Source organism: Macadamia integrifolia, unplaced genomic scaffold (genome assembly GCF_013358625.1).
Source record: "Macadamia integrifolia cultivar HAES 741 unplaced genomic scaffold, SCU_Mint_v3 scaffold1876, whole genome shotgun sequence".
Lineage (NCBI taxonomy): Eukaryota > Viridiplantae > Streptophyta > Magnoliopsida > Proteales > Proteaceae > Macadamia > Macadamia integrifolia.
In genome coordinates this window covers 34,483-53,485 of record NW_024868397.1, presented here as the reverse complement: position 1 = coordinate 53,485, position 19,003 = coordinate 34,483, and the positions used below count along the sequence as shown (strand labels likewise).

The 19,003-nt window shown below is 40.4% G+C and overlaps 2 protein-coding genes across 2 annotated transcripts; both read right to left on the bottom strand.

Annotated features, from left to right (window-relative positions):
- Nucleotides 1–8,669: 8,669 nt before the first annotated feature.
- On the bottom strand, nucleotides 8,670–9,194 carry LOC122065077 (cytochrome P450 89A2-like). Its single transcript, XM_042628868.1, has one exon. It carries the CDS (start codon nucleotides 9,192–9,194, stop codon nucleotides 8,670–8,672), a length of 525 nt encoding a protein of 174 aa, XP_042484802.1.
- Nucleotides 9,195–9,257: 63 nt separating this feature from the next.
- Nucleotides 9,258–10,115, bottom strand: LOC122065076 (cytochrome P450 89A2-like). Its single transcript, XM_042628867.1, has one exon. The coding sequence runs from the start codon at nucleotides 10,113–10,115 to the stop codon at nucleotides 9,258–9,260; it is 858 nt and encodes a 285-aa protein (XP_042484801.1).
- Nucleotides 10,116–19,003: the final 8,888 nt, after the last annotated feature.

Here is a 19,003-nt window from a genome sequence, read left to right as displayed (position 1 = left end):
GGTGTTGCCTATATTTGGAGTACCTTCGCTGAGGTTTCCAGGTTTTCATGGCCAAATCAATGGGCAGATTGGGAGGCTCGATGGAGTTTTTGAATGGCTTGGTGGATGATGATTTACATCTAGATCACGACTCAGGGGGAGGAAGATCGCCGGATAGGGGCAGATAACTACACCTTACTGATTTCTGGAAACCTAACTCAAAGGATGCATCGGAAGTGGTTAGAGAAGAAACTGAAGTTCAATCCAAAGAAGATCATGGTACTAAGGTGGATGACAACAGACAGCAGACATCAGAAAAAAAGAGCGGATGGTGTGAAGAAAACTTTTTCTACTATCGTGGGTAAGGCCCTACCATACGTGAAGCAGTTGTCGGAACCAATACATGCTGGGTCACACACCAAGATTATCATCCCTCAGGAGGCATATGAGGAGAGGCTGGAAAAATTCAAGTTTGCTTTGATAGGTCGGGCAAACTTCAGATTTCTGTCTCTGAATGATATTCGTAAAGCTGCAGGAGAGGGATGGAATTTGAAGGGGAGAATTGCCTTGTCTCCTATGGGGAAAGGCTTCATCTTATTCCAGTTTGAGTTGGAAGGAGATATGACTGCCATTTGGAGAAGGAACCTAATCAAGGTTAGAGGAAAATTTATTCGCTTCCAACGTTGGAAACCAGATTTTGATGTGCATGTAGTGAACAACCCAACCAAACTGGTGTGGATCAGATTTTCAGACCTTCCCCTGGAATACTGGCATGAGAAGATCCTATTGACAATGGCCAAGGGGGCAGGAAGACTTGTGGCCCTGGACAGAAGAACCAGATCGGCAACAATGGGGAATTTTGCGCGCGTTTAGGTAGAAGTGATAATTAGGGATAAAAGAGTGGAAGAGTTTCAGGTGGAAAGAAAGCAACAAGGAACGAGAGAGGTTTTTTGGTTTAAACAATTGATCGTATATGAAGATGGGTTAGCCAAATGTGGCTTTTGTAAAAAAATCGGGCACTCTCTGTTCCAATGCAGAGAGAAGAAGGAGGCAGATGCTCGAGATATTGGGGCGGCGGCCATGGTGAATGAAGGTGGTGCAGGGTGAAGATCCAGTGCAGAGGGCGGTGGTTTGGGTGAAGGATTTGTTTCCAATTCAGGTAGAAATCCTACCCATATGTGGCAGCCTCCTACCATATTAAGAAATCTTATTAGGGAGCATAGTTCAATGCCTAAGGAAGGTGTGCAGGGGCAGGGAGATATTCCAATCATTATTCCTTTAGAGAAGTCCACCATTATGGGAACAAATCACAATCACATGGATGCAACTAACAGTATGGAGGGGATTGGATTGGCTTCTACATTCAATGATGAATCTAGGTCGGTGGATGGAGCGGATATGGATCACATATCCGAACCAGGAGAGGAGGCAGAGATAGATCAGCACAGATGCAACTTTCTCATCACAGAAGAGGATGAGGCTCTTGACCGGGAGGTCTATGGCAGGGAGGATCAGATCGATCAAGGTCAGTATGGTGATCTAGAAGATGGTAGGGATGTGAGGTTCGAGCCTCAGCTTGATAATACAAAGACTCATCAGCAGTACAAGGATGGGGCCATGATTGTGTATCATGAAGACGTGGCAGAGGTTGATAGAGCGGCGAGAGTCCTTGAGAACAATATGGAGGGTAGAAGACAGCAAAAGGGGAAATTCATCGCCCTTCATGAGCAGGCTGCTCGAAAGTTTGACAGATTGCCGCTTTTAAAAAAGTGACTATGAAGATTTTATTTTGGAATATTAGAGGAATGAAGAAGAAGGCTGCTAGGTTGGCCTTAGGGAATATTATTATGATGAATTCCCCAGAAATTATTTGCTTAGCTGAACCAATGCTGGAGGTGCAGAAATTTCCAAAGAGATTTTTCAATAATCTTGATTTTGAGCGAATTTTATTCACAATGACAGGCCGGATAAGGTTCCAAATCTGTGGGTGGTTTGGAGAAGGAGCATGCCTAAGCCGCAAGGTGTCTCTTGCTCTGATCAACATATTACCTTACGTGTGCAGTGGCAATCGAACATCTTCGTTGTGTCTTTTATTCATGCTAATTGCTTCAGGGCAGTAAGGAGAGACTTGTGGAATAATTTGGCGACATCGAACCCGGGTCATGGCACCCCCTGGCTGGTGACTGGAGACTTTAATGCTACGCTGTAGGCTCATAAAAAAGAGGTCCAAGATCTTTTAATTTGGGCTCTGCGACAGAGTTCAGGGCGATGGTGGACACCTGCTCCCTTATTCAGATTCCTTCGCAAGGTCGCAAGTATACTTGGACCAATAATAGAAGAAGAGGTAATGTTGTGGCAGTTCTAGATAGAAGCTTCTGCACAGATGCCTGGTTTTCAGTGTTTCATGATTGCCACCAACAGGTGCAATCTAATTGTGCGTCTAACCACTCTCCCCTGTTGGTGGTGTCAGAAGCATCGGTGAAGCCCTCTAATTGTCCTTCAGGTTTCAGAGGTCTTGGACTGATCACGAAAATTTCCTAAAAATTATGAAAGAATCCTGGGATGAATGGATTTCTAGATCGGCTCTCTATATCTTCAGTCAGAAAATTAAAAGACTGAAAATTGTGATTAAGGAGTGGGCTAGGGAAACATTCCCTAATGTGAACTTGGAAAAGGAGGAGGTGCTAAAGGGGTTGGAAGAGATTCAAAAGGAGATAGAGGAGATTGGTATGAACGATCATAATTTTGCTCGAGAAGCTGATGCGAAAACTAAGTACTTGAAGGCGATGGAGGGATATGAAAAATTCTGGGTTGAAAAAACTTGGATTAGATGGAGAATTCAAGGAGATAGAAGCTCGAAATTCTTTCATATGACTGTGAAGGTGAGAAGAATGAAGAATACCATTAGAAATCTGAAAACTGATGCCGGTCAGATCATCACTGAGAAGATGCAGATGGAGGATTTTACTAAGAGCTACTATGAAAACTTTCTCAAAAAATCTACTACTGTTGATCACATGGAAATGCTGGACTGTATTCCGAAGGTTTTGGAGGACATTGATAGATGGAGGATGGATGCGATGCCATCCAATGATGAGATCAAAAGGGCGGTTTGGAACCTTGACCGGGAAAGCTCTCCAGGTCCAGACGGTTTTCCTGGTATGTTCTATAAATTTTGCTGGGTCATAATCTCTAATGATGTTTGTAATGCTATTAGGGGCTTCTTCAGTAAATGCCGAATGCCTTATGGCCTAAATAGCAATTTTTTGGTGTTAATCTCGAAGATCTAAGGGGCAAACTCTTTAGATAAGTTTAGGCCTCTTTGCATGGGCAATTTTTTTCTGTAAAATTGTCTCTAAAATAATGGCTTTAAGACTTTCAGAGGTGATGCCTCGGCTTATTTTGGAGGAGCAAGGAGCATTCCAAAAAGGAAAAATCATTCACTCCAATATCACCCTTGCCTCTGAGTTATCTAATATGATGTTCTCTGCGACTAGAGGGGGTAGCATGGGGGTGAAGATAGATATTCAGAAGGCCTACGGTACAGTTGACTGCGATTTTATTTTCCATATATTGAGAAAGTTTGGGTTTTCAGAGACCTGGATTCGATGGGTGTACCAGATTTTGGTCTCTGCGAAGATCTCAGTAATGTTCAATGGTGGTCCGATTGGATATTTTGGAGTGGAGAGGGGTTTGAGACAAGGGGATCCTATTTCCCCTATGCTGTTATATTGGCTAAAGAGGTTCTCTGCATAGGCTTGAATAAGCTTGTGGAAGAAAATAAATTAAAGCCGATTAAGGGTCCTCGTGGTGTGATTACGCCAGCCCATAGTTTGTTCACTGACGATATCTTCATCTTTGCTAATGCATCTATCAGATATGTCAGACATCTGAAGAAATTTCTTAACATGTACCAGGAATTTTCTGGCCAATTTATCAATTTGGAGAAAAGTAAATTGTTTGTGGGCTCGATCTCTTCTCAGAGAAAGAGGGCTATTATAGAAGAATTGGGGATTTCCCTTTGTACATTTCCTACAAGATACCTGGGGGTGGAGATTTTTAAAGGTAGAATTAAGAAAGATGTTGTGATGCCTATTATAGACAAAGTGAAAGACCGTTTGGCTGGGTGGAAGGGAAAGATGCTATCCGTGGCAGGAAGAGTTGAGCTAGTGAGATCGGTGATTATGAGTATGCCTGGTCATAGTTTTGCTGTGTATTGGTGGTCGTCGTCGTAAATTACAACTCTGGAGAGATGGATGCGTAATTTTGTCTGGTCAAGAGAGATAGATGCCACAAAAAAAATTGTTGTTAATTGGGACCAATGTTGTAAGCCTAAGGAGGAAGGGGGGTTAGGATTGAGAAGATTGACAGATGTGAATGCTCTATAAGACAGCATGGCATATCAAGCATGAAAAATCCTTGGCCAGTAGATTCTTGAGAGCTAGATTCCTAAACAAACAGGGATTACCTAAGAAGGGATATAGTGCTTCTTCCATATGGCCTGGCATTAGAAAATTTTGGAACTTTATTTCTTCTAAGGAAAGATGGGTCGTTGGTGATGGTCGCTCCATTAAATTTTGGTAGGATAATTGGGTGGGTGGCTTTGCGCTAGAAGAGTGTGTGGAAGATGTGGATAGTTCGATGCTTGATGGAAAGGTGGAACAAACCTGTGGTAAACTCATGCTTTATGACAGATGTTTATAATGATGTTTTGCAAATTAAATTCCCAAATTATGAGTGTGCTGACCGATGTGTTTGGAGCCTTTCTTATGATGGGAATTTTAATTTGAAATCTGCGTGGGAGGATATTAGAGAAAAAAAGCCGATTGCTCCCTAGGCTTCGCTCATTTGGTGTAAGAAGCAACAACCTCGGGACTCGTCTCTTGCTTGGATGGTGCTTCATGGAAAGGTTCCTACTGATGAAATGGTGAAAAAGAAAGCGGTGCCTCTTGCTTCTAGATGTGTTCTTTGTAAGGCAGCAGAAGAGACAATGCAACATTTATTCATAGCGTGCCATTTTTCCGATGAAATCTGGAATGATTTATATCAGTGTTTTAATCTTAGATGGAGTGCCCAGGTTTCTACTTTGGAGCTCGTCCAATGGTGGAAAAGAAACATTAAAAATGTGAGCTGCAAGGAGGCGTGGACCATGTGGTTTGGTATTGTTATAGATCTCCTGTGGAGGGAAATAAATAATAGAATCTATGAGGGTGTGGAGTGGATAACAAAATACATCTCGCTCATGGTGACTGAAGAAATAAGAAGAAACACTCCTATAGTAAAGGGAGTTAATTCCATGGTAGACCTGATGTGTTGCAAACGCTTGGGATTATCTATTTCGTCGAGGCATTTTGGAGGTTTACTAGTGCAAACCCCCCATCAATTGGATCAAATTTAACTTTGATGGGAGCTCTTTGGGAAATCCTGGGCACGCTGGAGCAGGAGGAATCTCTCGTGATCACTTTGGTAAAGTTCTATGCTCATATAAAAAATATATGGGAGTGACAGGGGTATTTGAGGCTGAAGTAGAGGGGCTGATGGAGGGTCTGATGAGGGCCAAGGACATGGACATTCAACGTTTGTGGATTGAATCAGACTCGGGTGCTGTTGTGTCTCTGATCCAGCAAGGGAAGATTCCTTGGTTTGCTCTGCAAAGGTGGATATATCTCTAGACTTACATGAGAAAAATTTCTTAGAAAATTACTCACAATTACAGAGAGGAGAACTCGGTGGCAGACTTCTTGGCAAGAGATGCGGCTAAGAGCAGTACTTCAAGAGTTGATGTGAACTTGCCGCCCCACATAGGGGACTTTCTTTCTAGAGATGCCGAGGGTAGACCAAATTATAGATTCCCTTAGCGCTTTTCCTTTTCTCCTGCTGATGGCAATGCCGAAGGTGGGAGGATAGGGAGGCTGAGGGTTTTTCTTTTGCTTGGTTGTTGGCTGTAATTGCTTTTTTTTTTTTTTTCCTTTTTTTCATCTTATGAAATAAATTTTTAGCAAAAAATAATGGGCAGATTTTCCAGAGTATGTTACATGGTGGACCCAACGGTCTAGCGCTACTGGCATATCTCAAGCATGGCTGGTGGGTTTGATCCTTTTGCCCTACTTTATGTGGATGGAGAGAAACTCAAGGAGGTTCAAGGGAAAGCATCAATCTTATGGCCAGATTTTCTCTACAATTATGGAGGAAGTCAAAAGGCGTGGGCCAGGGAAACAGGACAGAATTAAATCTCGTCTGGATACAGAGAGATGCAATAATCTGAATATAGTAGTGCAAAGAAGAAGGATCAAGGGAGTACGAGAAGTTTTTTGGCTTCCTCCAATGGTAGGATGGTGGAAATTAAACTGTGATCGCTCGTCTTTGGGGAATCCATGGAATGCAGGAGTAGGTGATGTAGTAAGAGATAGCAATGCTTGGGTAGTTTTATCTTTCAGCTCCTTTTTAGGTAAAGCAACGAGTTTCCAAGCTGAATTCCATGCTTTGATGGAGGGAATTGATAGAGCGAGAGAGAAGAAGTGTGAAGCTTTGTGGATTGAATGTGATTCGGTATCAGTAGTCATTATGATGCAAAGAGGGCTGATCCCATGGTTTGTATGGTAGAACTGGTCTACTCTCATTTCCAACCTCAGGGATATACTTTGGAAAATCACGCGTTGCTATCGGGAAGCCAATCCGATAGCAGATTTTTTTGGCACAATTGGCAGCAAAGAAAGAGACATCTTCATCTAATGTCGTGTGGCCTCCAGAGGTACATCATTTCTTATCGGATGACGCGATGGGAAGATCGCGGTTCAGATTCTATTAATCTGATTTTTTCCTCCTTATATTGCCTAGTTTCCTCCTGCTGCTGATGACAATGCCGAAGGTGGAGGAGGGTCCTAGGGTTGTGATTGTATGCTTTTGATTTGTTTTTCTCCCCTTGTTCTTCCTTCCCTTGTACAGTTTTTTTTTGTCTTTTTAATATTCAAGACCTTTTAGTGAATATATATATATATATATACTTGCTGACTTTTAGCAAAAAAAATCCCTTTAATATATATATATATATTAATAGGATTATAAACAACCGCAAGGTGATGTCCGCCACACAACAAAGGAAAACTTTGTCCAATATTAATAGGATTATAAACAACTTTTAGGGTAATGAACCCATAAATATTACAAAATAAATCCAAGAAAAAATATTCATGTATATCTAACCAGTTCAATTCATCACACACTTGATGAGCTAATTTTTTCTTTTTCTTTTTTCTTCTTTTATCAACGATAGCCAAATATTTTATTCAAAAACACTAGAACAGGATAAACCCAATCTAGGAAAATTGTTTATGGAGAAAGCAGGTGGGAAAAGCCACCAAATCCGAGAATTACGAAGAGTACCAATATCATCAACTACAATCCTAGCAGCCCAATCAAGCGAAGATACACCAAAAACTAAACTAATAGAGATTTCAAGGAGGCGAATCGATCCAATGGAAGATCACCCACTGTTTCAGGGAGACGAATCCTATGGCGGATTATTTGGCAAAACAAGCATCGAAGACTGGAATATCTAATACTTTTGCGTCTTTGCCAAATCATGTTTTTGATGAGGTGGCATGGGATGCTATGGCCAGACCTCATACAGATTTTCATAGTACTTTCTAGTTTGTTGATCCCTCCTAATGGTCATGCCAAAGGTGGGGTTCCACGTATCAGAAGTGTTGAGAATGTTATTTGTTTTTAGCTGGTTTCCTTTGGTTCAGTTTTTTTAATAAGATTGATCTTTTTAGCCAATATGTATATATATATATATAAACTCATCATTATTTGTATAATTATTTTTAAGGAAAGAAGTTTATGTGGGGGAGCATGGCCTTTGCGCCTAGACACGTGAGGGGGGGGATGATGATCAGAATCTCCCCAATGGAATGGAAAATGACATTTATGTGGATGTTTTCTCGTTCGCTTCCATTTCCCATCATGCACACGCATGATCGGCACTCCCCCACAAGAAACACTATCCTTTTTAGTCTTATCTTATTATTTTTTCTATTCTTTTCTTTTTTATCTAAGTAGAAATAATTTCTATGTAAATCTGAGTGTAAACCTTAATGGATCAATTTTTCTGAACCCTTGGTGAATGGAAATCTGTTCACCAAGGGGGGGATCTAGGCTACTTGAGGGGTTTTTTTCTCGGGGGGGTGGAAGGAGGCCACACTTCCAACCCCTCGATCGCATGGTGATGTTAACCACACAACAAGAGAAAACTCTGTCCAACTCATCACACACTTGGTGAGATTTTCTTTTTCTTATTATTTAATATATCATTTGATCAACAACAACAAAATGATTTTTTTTTTTCAAAAAAGACCAGGACTAGAAAAATTGCTTACAAATAAAGGAGGTGGACAAAACCACCAAATCCGAGAATTACAAAGAGCAACAATGTCATCAACTACAATCCTAGCAGCCCAATAGAGGGGCGAAACACAAAAACAGAACTAATAGAATTAACATCACTAGATTGATGATAATATCTTATTTCGGTCCTACTAAAGCAACATGGTAAAAGATGTGATCCCCACTTAATATTAGTGATGATTAAGCTTAATTTCCTCTAATTACTTGGCCCTTTGGGACACCTGGGCCCACAATGGGGTTTTCATTGCCCATGTGAACTCCTGCTTCTCTGACATGTCAACATCTTATCCATCCACGGGCACCCATTTGTAACTTGTGATAAAATTTGCCAAAAAGTACTCCAAATGCAATGTCCCCAACCCAAGTCCAGGGCAAATCCTCCTCCCTGCACTAAATGGCATCATCTTAATTTCCCTACTCCCTGTGATATCAACTGCTTCCCCTTCTTCACCCAAGAACCTCCCTGCCATAAACTCCATAGAATCTTTCCAAACTTGTGGGTCCCTCGCCATATCTGCCACCGTAAAATTCACAATAGTTTTCTTGGGAATGAGATAGCCATTCAACACAATATCTTCTTCCACAATTCGTGGCAGCACAAAGTGGGTAGGTGGGTTTAACCTCAGCGTTTCTAATACCACTGCCTTCAGATATGGCATCTTCTGCAAATCCTCTTCTTTGATCTCTTCGTCTGAATTCACAACCTCTTGGATTTCAGAATAAAGTTTTTCTTGGATAGTTTGGTCCTTCACAAGGTGGGCCATGAGCCATTCAAACACAGTTGATACTGTGTCACTCCCTGCATCCATGAGTTCACAGATGAGAAGCACTATTTCTTCATCATTTATCTTTCTTCCTCCTTCATCTTTGAATTAGAGATCGAAGAGTGAATCAATGTAGGCGAAAAAATTCTCATCTTGGTTTTGTTGTTTGATCTTCTCCTTTGGTTCTCGACGGGATTGGATCAAAGGAAGTAAAGCAGATATTTGTTTGCGGCGAATATCAATCAACTGTTTTCTGAAGATGAATCTCGCGAAGGTGGGGAACGTGTGGAACATAGAAAGTGTTTTGTAATTGGCTACGACATTCCCTTCTATTTCCATAATATCTTTGATGACTTTCTCATCAAGTTTCTCACCAAAGCACATGAAAAGCAACAAAGAAAACATGGCATATCGGAAGGGTTCTACCACTTGCACAGGCTCGCCTGAGTCAACATGGTATTTGAGTAACGAATCAGTTATTTCCAAGAACCATAAGCGGGCGGGACCAAAACACTTATACCGAGAAGGGATAAGAAGTGCGGAAGTGAGGTTACGACGGAGGAACCTCCAACGGGCACCAGAGGAGGAACCAGTATCTGAATTGGTGTTTCTAAAGATGCAGCTGGGTGTGACAGCTCCTGGGCGGTAGCTAAAGGCGGCACCATTCTGGATTAGAGCTTGATGGGCTAATGAATGGCTGGAAATGAATACTGAGAGGCTAGGGCCAATGCGGATGGCGATGATTGGTCTGTATTTATAGGAGAGTTCACGGACGAATGATTCGGCATCGTTTAACAATCTTTTGAGCAAGAAGATGCTGCCTACTATGGGCAGTGAAGGAGGGCCTGGTGGTAAAGAGAGTTTGGTTTTCTTGTATTTGCTCTGAGAGAAGAGGATGAGGAAAACATTGGTGGCTGCTGCACAGAGACAAAGAGATAAGATGATCATGAACCAAGAGTGCTCCATTGGATTTGGAGGACTAGAACCCAAAAAAAAGAAGGAAATGAAGTAGCTAGCTATTGTGATAATGCTTTCCTTTACTTTAGCTATGGCTGAGACATGCAGGAGTGTTTGTGCATGGGAGTGTCAGTTCTCGAGCAAATTTGAGCAAATCCACCAAATACTCACTGTAGATGACTTGTAGAAGATTTTCCAACATGTTCCATCAAGATTTGCAAGTGGAATGACAAAAAAATTCAATCCCAAATGTTTGGTGTCAAAATCCAAGGTTTTGATCAACTTTGTTTGATTGAAATTTGGTATTCAAGTAAAAGGATTGTAAGAGTTTCAGCACTATGAAACCTAATCATCGAAACATGTTGAGATTTCGACCTAAACTTGAAAGTTCTGATCGAAATTTTGCATGCTTATAGGGTTGACACTCATTTTGAAAAGTCAAAACAAAAAAATTTCATAACTTTGAACCATGTAGTGAGAAGTGATATGGTGCAATTTATATTTTTATAGGCATTACGAGACAACAATGAGGCAAAAGTGAATTGGTTGACATAACGAAGGCATGGTGCAAAGTGGAATGGCAGAATGGAATTGATAAGATCCCGGGTCACAAAACCCTACATTGGAATTTCTATGGGCCCGCCCAAGTGAATAAAATTTCCAAATATAAGCAATGGCAATCCTGTAATTAAATTGAAGTTTTTAACAACTTTTAGGAAAGATTGTTAAAGATGCGACCCAATTGAAAACAAATGTTTAAGTAGGGGTATTTCTGGAAATTAAAAATGAAACGAGAATAACATGGAATCAAGGTTCAAGAATCAGGGGCTTGTTTGTAATTTATGGTAGTTGCCTTGCCTTAGTATTAATTAGACAAACAACTCCATCTTCAACCTCCTGACCCCAAACACAACTTGTGGCAAAGGGCACTTCCTGATCTACTCAGCCTCTCAATCAATGCGCCAAATCACAGTAAAGTTTAAGGGCAGGTTCGAAATCCATTCCTCTATCAAACCAACACCAAGAACAAACCAAGGAAACAACATCAATCTCTGATTTCGTTCTTAGTACAGAGGAAGCTTTCAGAGCTTTCAAGTATGATTTCCTATGGTTCAGGTCACCCTCCTGTGTAGAAGCAAATTTCCAAATATCAGCCCACAACTTGAAGGAACTGTGGAGTTCTAGCAATCTGTTTTACAACTAGGGAGGTTAATCACCGAAGAAATATGGAAAAGGAAGAAGCAGGAGAGGTTACTTGAAAGAAGGAAGCTCTAACCCAGTTGGGAGAAAGAGAGAGAGGAGAGAAGGTAACACACTCTACCATGTGGAACCAATCTCAACTTTCAAATCACTATTCAATTCTATCTTCAATTGTTGGAAGGCCTTGCTTATCCCATACAATCTCTAAAACAGTGGTAGAGTTTGAAACAAACTCCATTCTTACCTATTGACTTGCTAAACAAAAATAAAAATTTAATAAACATCAAATGACAAATATAAGTCGAAATATATAAATAAAACCCTACCAACCCACTAACACCCAACTGTGGCTGTACTGGATGATTTTGGTTTGGAGTCTTTCATTTTTTACTCCTATTTTTGAAACAAAATTATTTTCTTGACTGGCTAGGGGTTTTACTAATTTGAAACATGAAATCATTTACCTTCTTTTCGGTGGTCAATGGCTGTAGTCTGTAAAATTATCCTTCGTAAACATATGGCTATAGTCATCCAGCTAATGCAAATCTTGGGTGCATACCTGCTGTTATTTTTGGAGTGGCAAGGTACCTTTTTATTATCCTGTTAGTTTTGCAGGAATTGTTTAGAAAACCCCTAATGTGTATTAGTCTGCAGAAAAGTTGCCAGAGGTTAGGACTTCGCTGAGCCCAGGGGGACCCAAGGAAGACAAGAGCCTTTCAGAGTTCCAGTTTGTTGGTGTATGATGTCTTGTATTCCGTCGCAATTTAATCCAGGGAGTACTGGTGCAGCACCTAGACAGGCAGCACCGGATTAGGGTTTTTTTGCTATATATATTTGTAGAGAGGGTTTCTTTCTCTGTAATGCAAACAATACTGAGAGGTGTGAGGACGAGTGCTGTAACCCTATTCTCCATTGATAGTGAAGCAGGATCTCATCTTACTGGGGATGTAGGCAACCTTGCCGAACATCGTAAAATCCATGTGCATTGTTTGTTTTGTTTTTCCATTATCTTCTGCATCGTTTTAGGGTTGCGTTTCAACAAATTGGTATCAGAGCTCTAGGTTTCCGTTTTCTAGGATTTAATATCACGATGGCAGGGAAGGGATCGAATGTCAAGTATGACATCGAGAGGTTTAATGGGAAGAACAATTTCACCCTCTGGCGTCAAAGGATGAAGGATCTTCTGATACAGCAGGGTTTGGCGAAAACGTTGTTGGGGAAGTTAAAGAAACCTGCAAAAATTACTGACGAAGATTGGGAAGAGATGGAGGAAAAGGTAGTAAGTGTTATTCGATTAAATCTTTCTGATGATGCCCTACAATATGTTGTGGGTATCGAATCTGCATCGCAGTTTTGGACGAAACTTGAAAGCATCTACATGATGAAGTCCTTAACGAACAAGTTGTTCATGACGAAGCAATTGTATTTTCTATAGATGGAGGAAGGTACGGATCTATTAGAGCATCTTAACATGTTCAATCAGATCGTAAGTAAACTTGCAAACTTGGAGATTAAGATCGATGATGAAGACAAGGCATTACTATTGCTGTCATCGCTCCCAGAATCATATGATCACCTAGTAACGACTCTCTTGTAAGGGAAGGAGACCCTTGAGATGGATGAAGTCACAGCTGCCCTCATGTCCAATGATACAAGGAAGAAGGCTAGTAGTACGAAATCTCAAGGAGAAGGTTTTTTCGGAGGTGACAAGGAGCAGGAAAGAGGGAGATCAAATCAGAAGGGATCTGGGAAAAGTCGATCGAAATCAAAAGGGGCAAAGACAAAGGTCTCTTGTTACTATTGCAAGAAGGAAGGTCATCTGAAGAGAGAGTGCTTGAAGAGGAAGGCGGACTTAAAGAAGAAAGGTGTAGATAAGGCATCTGAGAAAGCTAGCGTGGCTGACAGTTCAAATGGAGATGATGGAGATGTACTCTCTATATCATCAGGTAAGAATCAACCTTCTGATTCTTGGATTTTAGATTCTGGATGTTCATATCACATGTGTCCACATAAAGATTGGTTTGGTACATATCAACCATATAATGGTGGGTCTATCCTAACGGAGAATGATGCCGTATGCAAGACCATTAGGATAGGCACTATCAAAATCAAGATGTTTGATGGGATAGTAAGAACCTTAGTAGATGTGAGACATGTACCAGAATTAAGGAAAAACTTAATATCTTTGGGGGCACTTGACTCAAATGGCTGCAAGTACATAGCAGAAGGTGGAGTTCTCAAAGTTATTAAGGGTGTAATGATTGTCATGAAAGGACAGCTAGCAGGAAACCTATACAGACTCATAGGGAGTATAGTTATAGGTGAAGCATCTGTGACTACAGATGCAGTATTTGATACAGATGATACCTATCTGTGGCATATGTGGTTAGGGCATATGGGAGAAAGAGGATTGATGGAGCTTCATAAAAGGAAAATGTTGAAGGGAGTAAAAACTTGTAAACTGAACTTCTGCAAGTATTGTATGTTTGGAAAACAGTGCAAAGTTAGTTTCAAAACTGCAAAACATAAGAGTAAAGGGGTGCTTGATTATGTACACAGCGATGTATGGGGTCCTCCAACAACAAAATCTAAAGGTGGGGCAGAATATTTCGTGACCTTTGTTGATGATTACTCAAGGAAAGTCTAGATCTACTTCATGAAGCATAAAAGTGAGGTATTCATTAAATTTAAGGAATGGAAGGCTGAGGTAGAAAGGAAGACAGGAAAGAAAATTAAATACTTGAGAACAAATAATGGAGGAGAGTACACATACAAGCCATTTCTAGAATTGTGCAAAGCTGAAAGAATTACACGTCACTTCACGGTTCCAAAGACACCATAGGAAAATGGTGTAGCTGAAAGGATGAACAGAACACTTCTAGAAAGAGCTCAGAGTGTGAGGCTGAATGCAGGGTTCAGCAAGAGATTTTGGGCAGAAGCAGTGAACATGGCATGTTTCCTCATCAATAGGTCTCCATCAAAGGCGATTGATTGTAAAATTCCTCAAGAGGTATGGACAGGAAAAGCAGTAGATTATTCTATTCTAAAAATATTTGGTTGTCTAGCCTTTGCCCATGTTGAGAGTGAGCAGCGTTCCAAGTTAGACTCAAAGTCTAAGCAATGTATCTTTCTTGGTTTTAAGAACGGTGTAAAGGGATTCAAGTTGTGGGATCTAAGTTCACAGAAATTTATGGTTAGCAGAGACGTTGTGTTTGATGAGTCTCATATAGTGAAGTCAAATTACAATTCACAAGCAGTTGATGAAAATAAAGAAGGTTCTACTGTGCAGGTGGAGTTAGGTGAGTTAGAAACAACAAGAGAGAATGAGTCATCAAGTGACTTACCAAGACAACAGGAAGCAGTAGAAGTTCCCTATACTGTGGCAAAGGGTAAAGGGAAGCGTACTCACAAAACACCTATGAGATACGGGTTTGAGGACATGGTTGCCTATGCCCTCACTGTAGGTACAGGTGATCCATCTTCCTACCATGATGCTTTGAGTGATGCACAACATGATAAATGGATGACAGCTATGATGGAGGAAATGGAATCTCTACAGAAGAACAAGACTTGGGAGATTGTGGAAAAACCCAAGGGAAGAAAAATCATTGGGTGTAAATGGATCTTTCGTAAGAAAGAGGCAGCATCTGAGAAGGAGCGTGAAAGGTATAAGGCCAGACTTGTAGCCAAGGGCTATGCACAGAAGGAGGGGATAGACTACAATGAAATATTCTCTCCGGTGGTGAAACACACTTCGATCAGGGTATTACTTGCTTTGGTGGCCATGTATGATTTAGAACTTGAACAACTTGATGTAAAAACTGCATTTCTTCATGGTGACTTGGAAGAACAGATTTACATGGAACATCCTGAAGGTTTCAAGGTGCAGGGAAAGGAAGACCATGTTTGTTTGCTTAAGAGGTCGCTTTATGGCCTTAAGTAATCTCCTAAGCAGTGGTACAAGCGCTTTGATTCCCACATGATGAAGATTGGTTACACAAGAAGTAAGTATGATTGTGTTTATTATAAAGTATCAAGTGATAATTCCATTATTTTGTTGATGCTTTATGTTGATGACATGCTCATTGCTGCAAAGAACAAACATGATATAGTCTCTTTGAAGTCTTTGTTGAGTGCTGAATTTGAGATGAAGGATCTTGGTGCCACTAAGAAGATCCTTGGCATGGAAATCCTTAGAGATAGAAATGCAAGTAAACTTTGGGTAACTCAGAAGAGGTATATTGAAAAGGTGCTAGAGCGTTTCAATATGGAAAAGGCTAAGCCGGTTAGCACTTCGTTAGCTAGCCACTTCAAGTTATCTGAAAGGGAATGCCCTACAACACATGAGGAGGTAGAGCAGATGTCTCAAGTTCCTTATGCTAGCGCAGTTGGGAGTCTCATGTATGCTATGGTTTGTAGCAGGCCGGATTTGTCTCATGCAGTCAGTGTTGTTAGCAGATACATGAGTAATCCAGGGAAGGAGCATTGGAATGCAATTAAGTGGATCTTCAGATATTTGGGCAAGACTAAAGATATAGGTATTATGTTCAGTGGCAAGGGAAGTTCTACAGAATTGGCAGGTTATGTTGATTCTGACTATTCTGGTGATTTAGACAAGAGGAGGTCTACTACAGGGTAAGTGTTTACGTTAGCTGGTGGACCTATATCATGGAGGGCGATGCTTCAGTCTACAATTGCATTGTCCACTACAGAGGCAGAGTACATGGCAGCAATTGAGGCTGCCAAGGAAGGAGTCTAGTTGGCTAGACTGGTTCATGAGTTGGGGTTGGAGCAAGGAGGTACAGTGTTATATTGTGATAGTCAGAGTGCCATACTTCTTGCAAAGAATCAGGTGTTTCATGCAAGGACAAAGCATATTGATGTGAGATTTCATAGGATCAGGGAGCTTGTGTCAGAAGGCAGTATTCACTTGAGAAAAATTCATACAGATCTCAATCCTGCAGATATGTTTACAAAGACAGTTACTACAGAGAAGTTCGAGTCCTGTTTGGACTTGATTAATATTACTCATTGTTGAAGATGAGGGACGCACCAAACAAGTGCGGGTTTTTACCTCTAATGAGGTACAATGATGAAGACGTCTACAAGTTATCTTTACAGGAGGCTCGACAGAATTCAAGCCAAGGTGGAGATTGTTGGTGTATGATGTCTTGTATTCAGTCGCAGTTTAATCCAGGGAGTACTGGTGCAGCACCTAGACAGGCAGCACCGGATTAGGGTTTTTTCGCTATATATATTTGTAGAGAGGGTTTCTTTCTCTGTAATGCAAGCAATACTGAGAGGTGCGAGGACGAGCGTTGTAACCCTATTCTACATTGATAGTAAAGCAGGATCTCATCTCACCGGGGACGTAGGCAACCTTGCCGAACCTTGTAAAATCCATGTGCATTGTTTGTTTTGTTTTTCCATTATCTTCTGCATCATTTTAGGGTTGCGTTTCAACACAGTTGGAGTTGATTCAGCTTGCAGCCCAGCTCAATGGTGACCATGTTCTGAATACTTACCCAGACATTGGCAATAGCATGACAGTGGCTGAAGCCAACCGGTATGCTGAGGATACGGTGGCCAGGTTTTTGGAAGCTGGAAGAGCTGCCTTAAGGGCTGGAGCTAATGAGTCTGCCATTGTTACCATGAGACCTGCTCTCACAAGTCGAACCACCGGTCGAGTCTACGAGTCCCAGATTCAGAGTCATTGATGACCCCACCATTATTATCATTAATCTGATCAATGTAAATATGATATACAAATCAACAAATGGTTCTGTACTATATTTGGAAGTTGCTTTACTTTTGTTTTGGCTTCTGAATAAACAAACTGGTCAATCCTAGAGTGCCCAAATATTCTGAAGTTTAGTGTGGCCCGCGAGTAAGGACTTTGAATTTGGTATTGTTTATACTCTCAGTCATACTCTCGTAGCATGATTTCAAGGATTAGGTGGTCTCAATTTTTGTCAAATTTAAATAATAAACAAAAGTTTTACCACCCATAAATACAAAATATGACAATGGCATTGTACGGCTCACTTGTTTCATCTGATCTGGTTTTGATCTTGTACACCCGTTTGGTGCCAATGGCAGTTTTACTAGGAGGCAAGTGGACTAAGTCCCATCACTACAAAAAAAAGTGGTCTATGCCGGCGTTTTAAATGCCGCCGTAGAGTGTGCAAATGCCGCTATGTCTATGGCAGCGTTTATAGAAAATGCCACCCAAACGCCACTATATCCACCGCTGCAAAAGAACTATGGCGTATTTTGCAAACGCCGCCGTAAAATCTCTTCCGCGGCATTTATTTATAAACGCCACTAAAATACTTCGGCGGCATTTATTTATAAATGCCACTACAATATTATGTACAACGGCGTTTATTGTAATGCCACTATCATGTTACATTCGCCTTTATAAGAAGGCATTCCAGCGCTGTTAACTAATGAACGGGGGTGCATATAGTGGCGTTTATTACTAAACGCCATGAAATATAATATATATATATTTTTAATAAATGAAAATATAGTGGCGTGTGTTAGTAAACGGCTAAACGCCACTATAAGAAGTGTTTTTTTATTTTAAAACAAAAGACCTATAGTGGCATTTATTAGTAAAAGCTGCTAAATTTTTTTTTTCTTTTAATTACATATTATTATTTATTTATCTCATTATGTAACCTGTTGAAGCAATGCTTACATTCTTTGTTTTCATCCTGGATATCATAAAAAAATTGATAGATTTTCACAAGACAATACACAAGAATCTGATAAATGGCTATCCATTCCATACAAAAGTTCAATTGGAACAAAACAAACCATATTGTCATCATGGAGACAAAAAAATCCCATATCCATAGTAACATAGTAACATAATAAGTTTTTCAAAATAAAAGTTCACAAGTCATGGTAGCTAGGTCAATCCTCAAGTCGATAAGTAGAAGACAAAATCCATGCAAGTACCTGGAAAAATAAAAAAATACTAGTCAACTTCTTGTTAAAGATATATAAAAGTTCCATACATTTCACAAGTAGCAATTGTTCACAAGTAGGTTTCTATTTTTTAGTTTTGTTACATAAGGATGTTACCATCCTTATCAGATTACATAGTTAATATAATTTATCTTGTGAAAGTGTGTGATTTGTGAGCTCATCTCCCATACCCTCCTCATTTTTCTCTTCTTTTTTATTCATTTTAGTGTTCAAAGTACTATTCACAATCCTAGAAAATAAAATAATTCCATATGTTGTTGAAAATTCCAAGTTCATGATCAATGTTGAAGAATCCCAAGGTTTGGGACTATTCGAGCTTACATCTATTAAAAGACTTTTTGGTGTTTTTACCTTGTTAGTCTTAAATCTATTAAATTACATTGGTTTAAAAGCAAGTTGATGGCAGCCATGGTTTTAAGTATCGGTGCGTATCGTGTCGTATCGGCCGATACGTATCCGTATCGATAGGCATCGGCACGATACATACCGATACGCTACGGGGAATTTTGGGCCTCTTTTTGTATATTGGTGTATCGTACGTATTGTATCGTGTCGTACCGTATCGGTATCGATACGTACAATACTCTACGATACGAACTTTTGAAAATCTGAAAATTCCTGAGAGTATCGGTACCGTATCGGTATGTATCGAAGGTATCGTGTAGTATCGAGCCGTATCGTACTGATACGGTATGATACGG

What these genes read in the sequence shown, in the direction of transcription:
- LOC122065077 (XM_042628868.1), bottom strand. Translation starts at nt 9,194, where the DNA reads ATGGATGCAGGGAGTGACACAGTATCAACTGTGTTTGAATGGCTCATG.
- LOC122065076 (XM_042628867.1), bottom strand. Translation starts at nt 10,115, where the DNA reads ATGGAGCACTCTTGGTTCATGATCATCTTATCTCTTTGTCTCTGTGCA.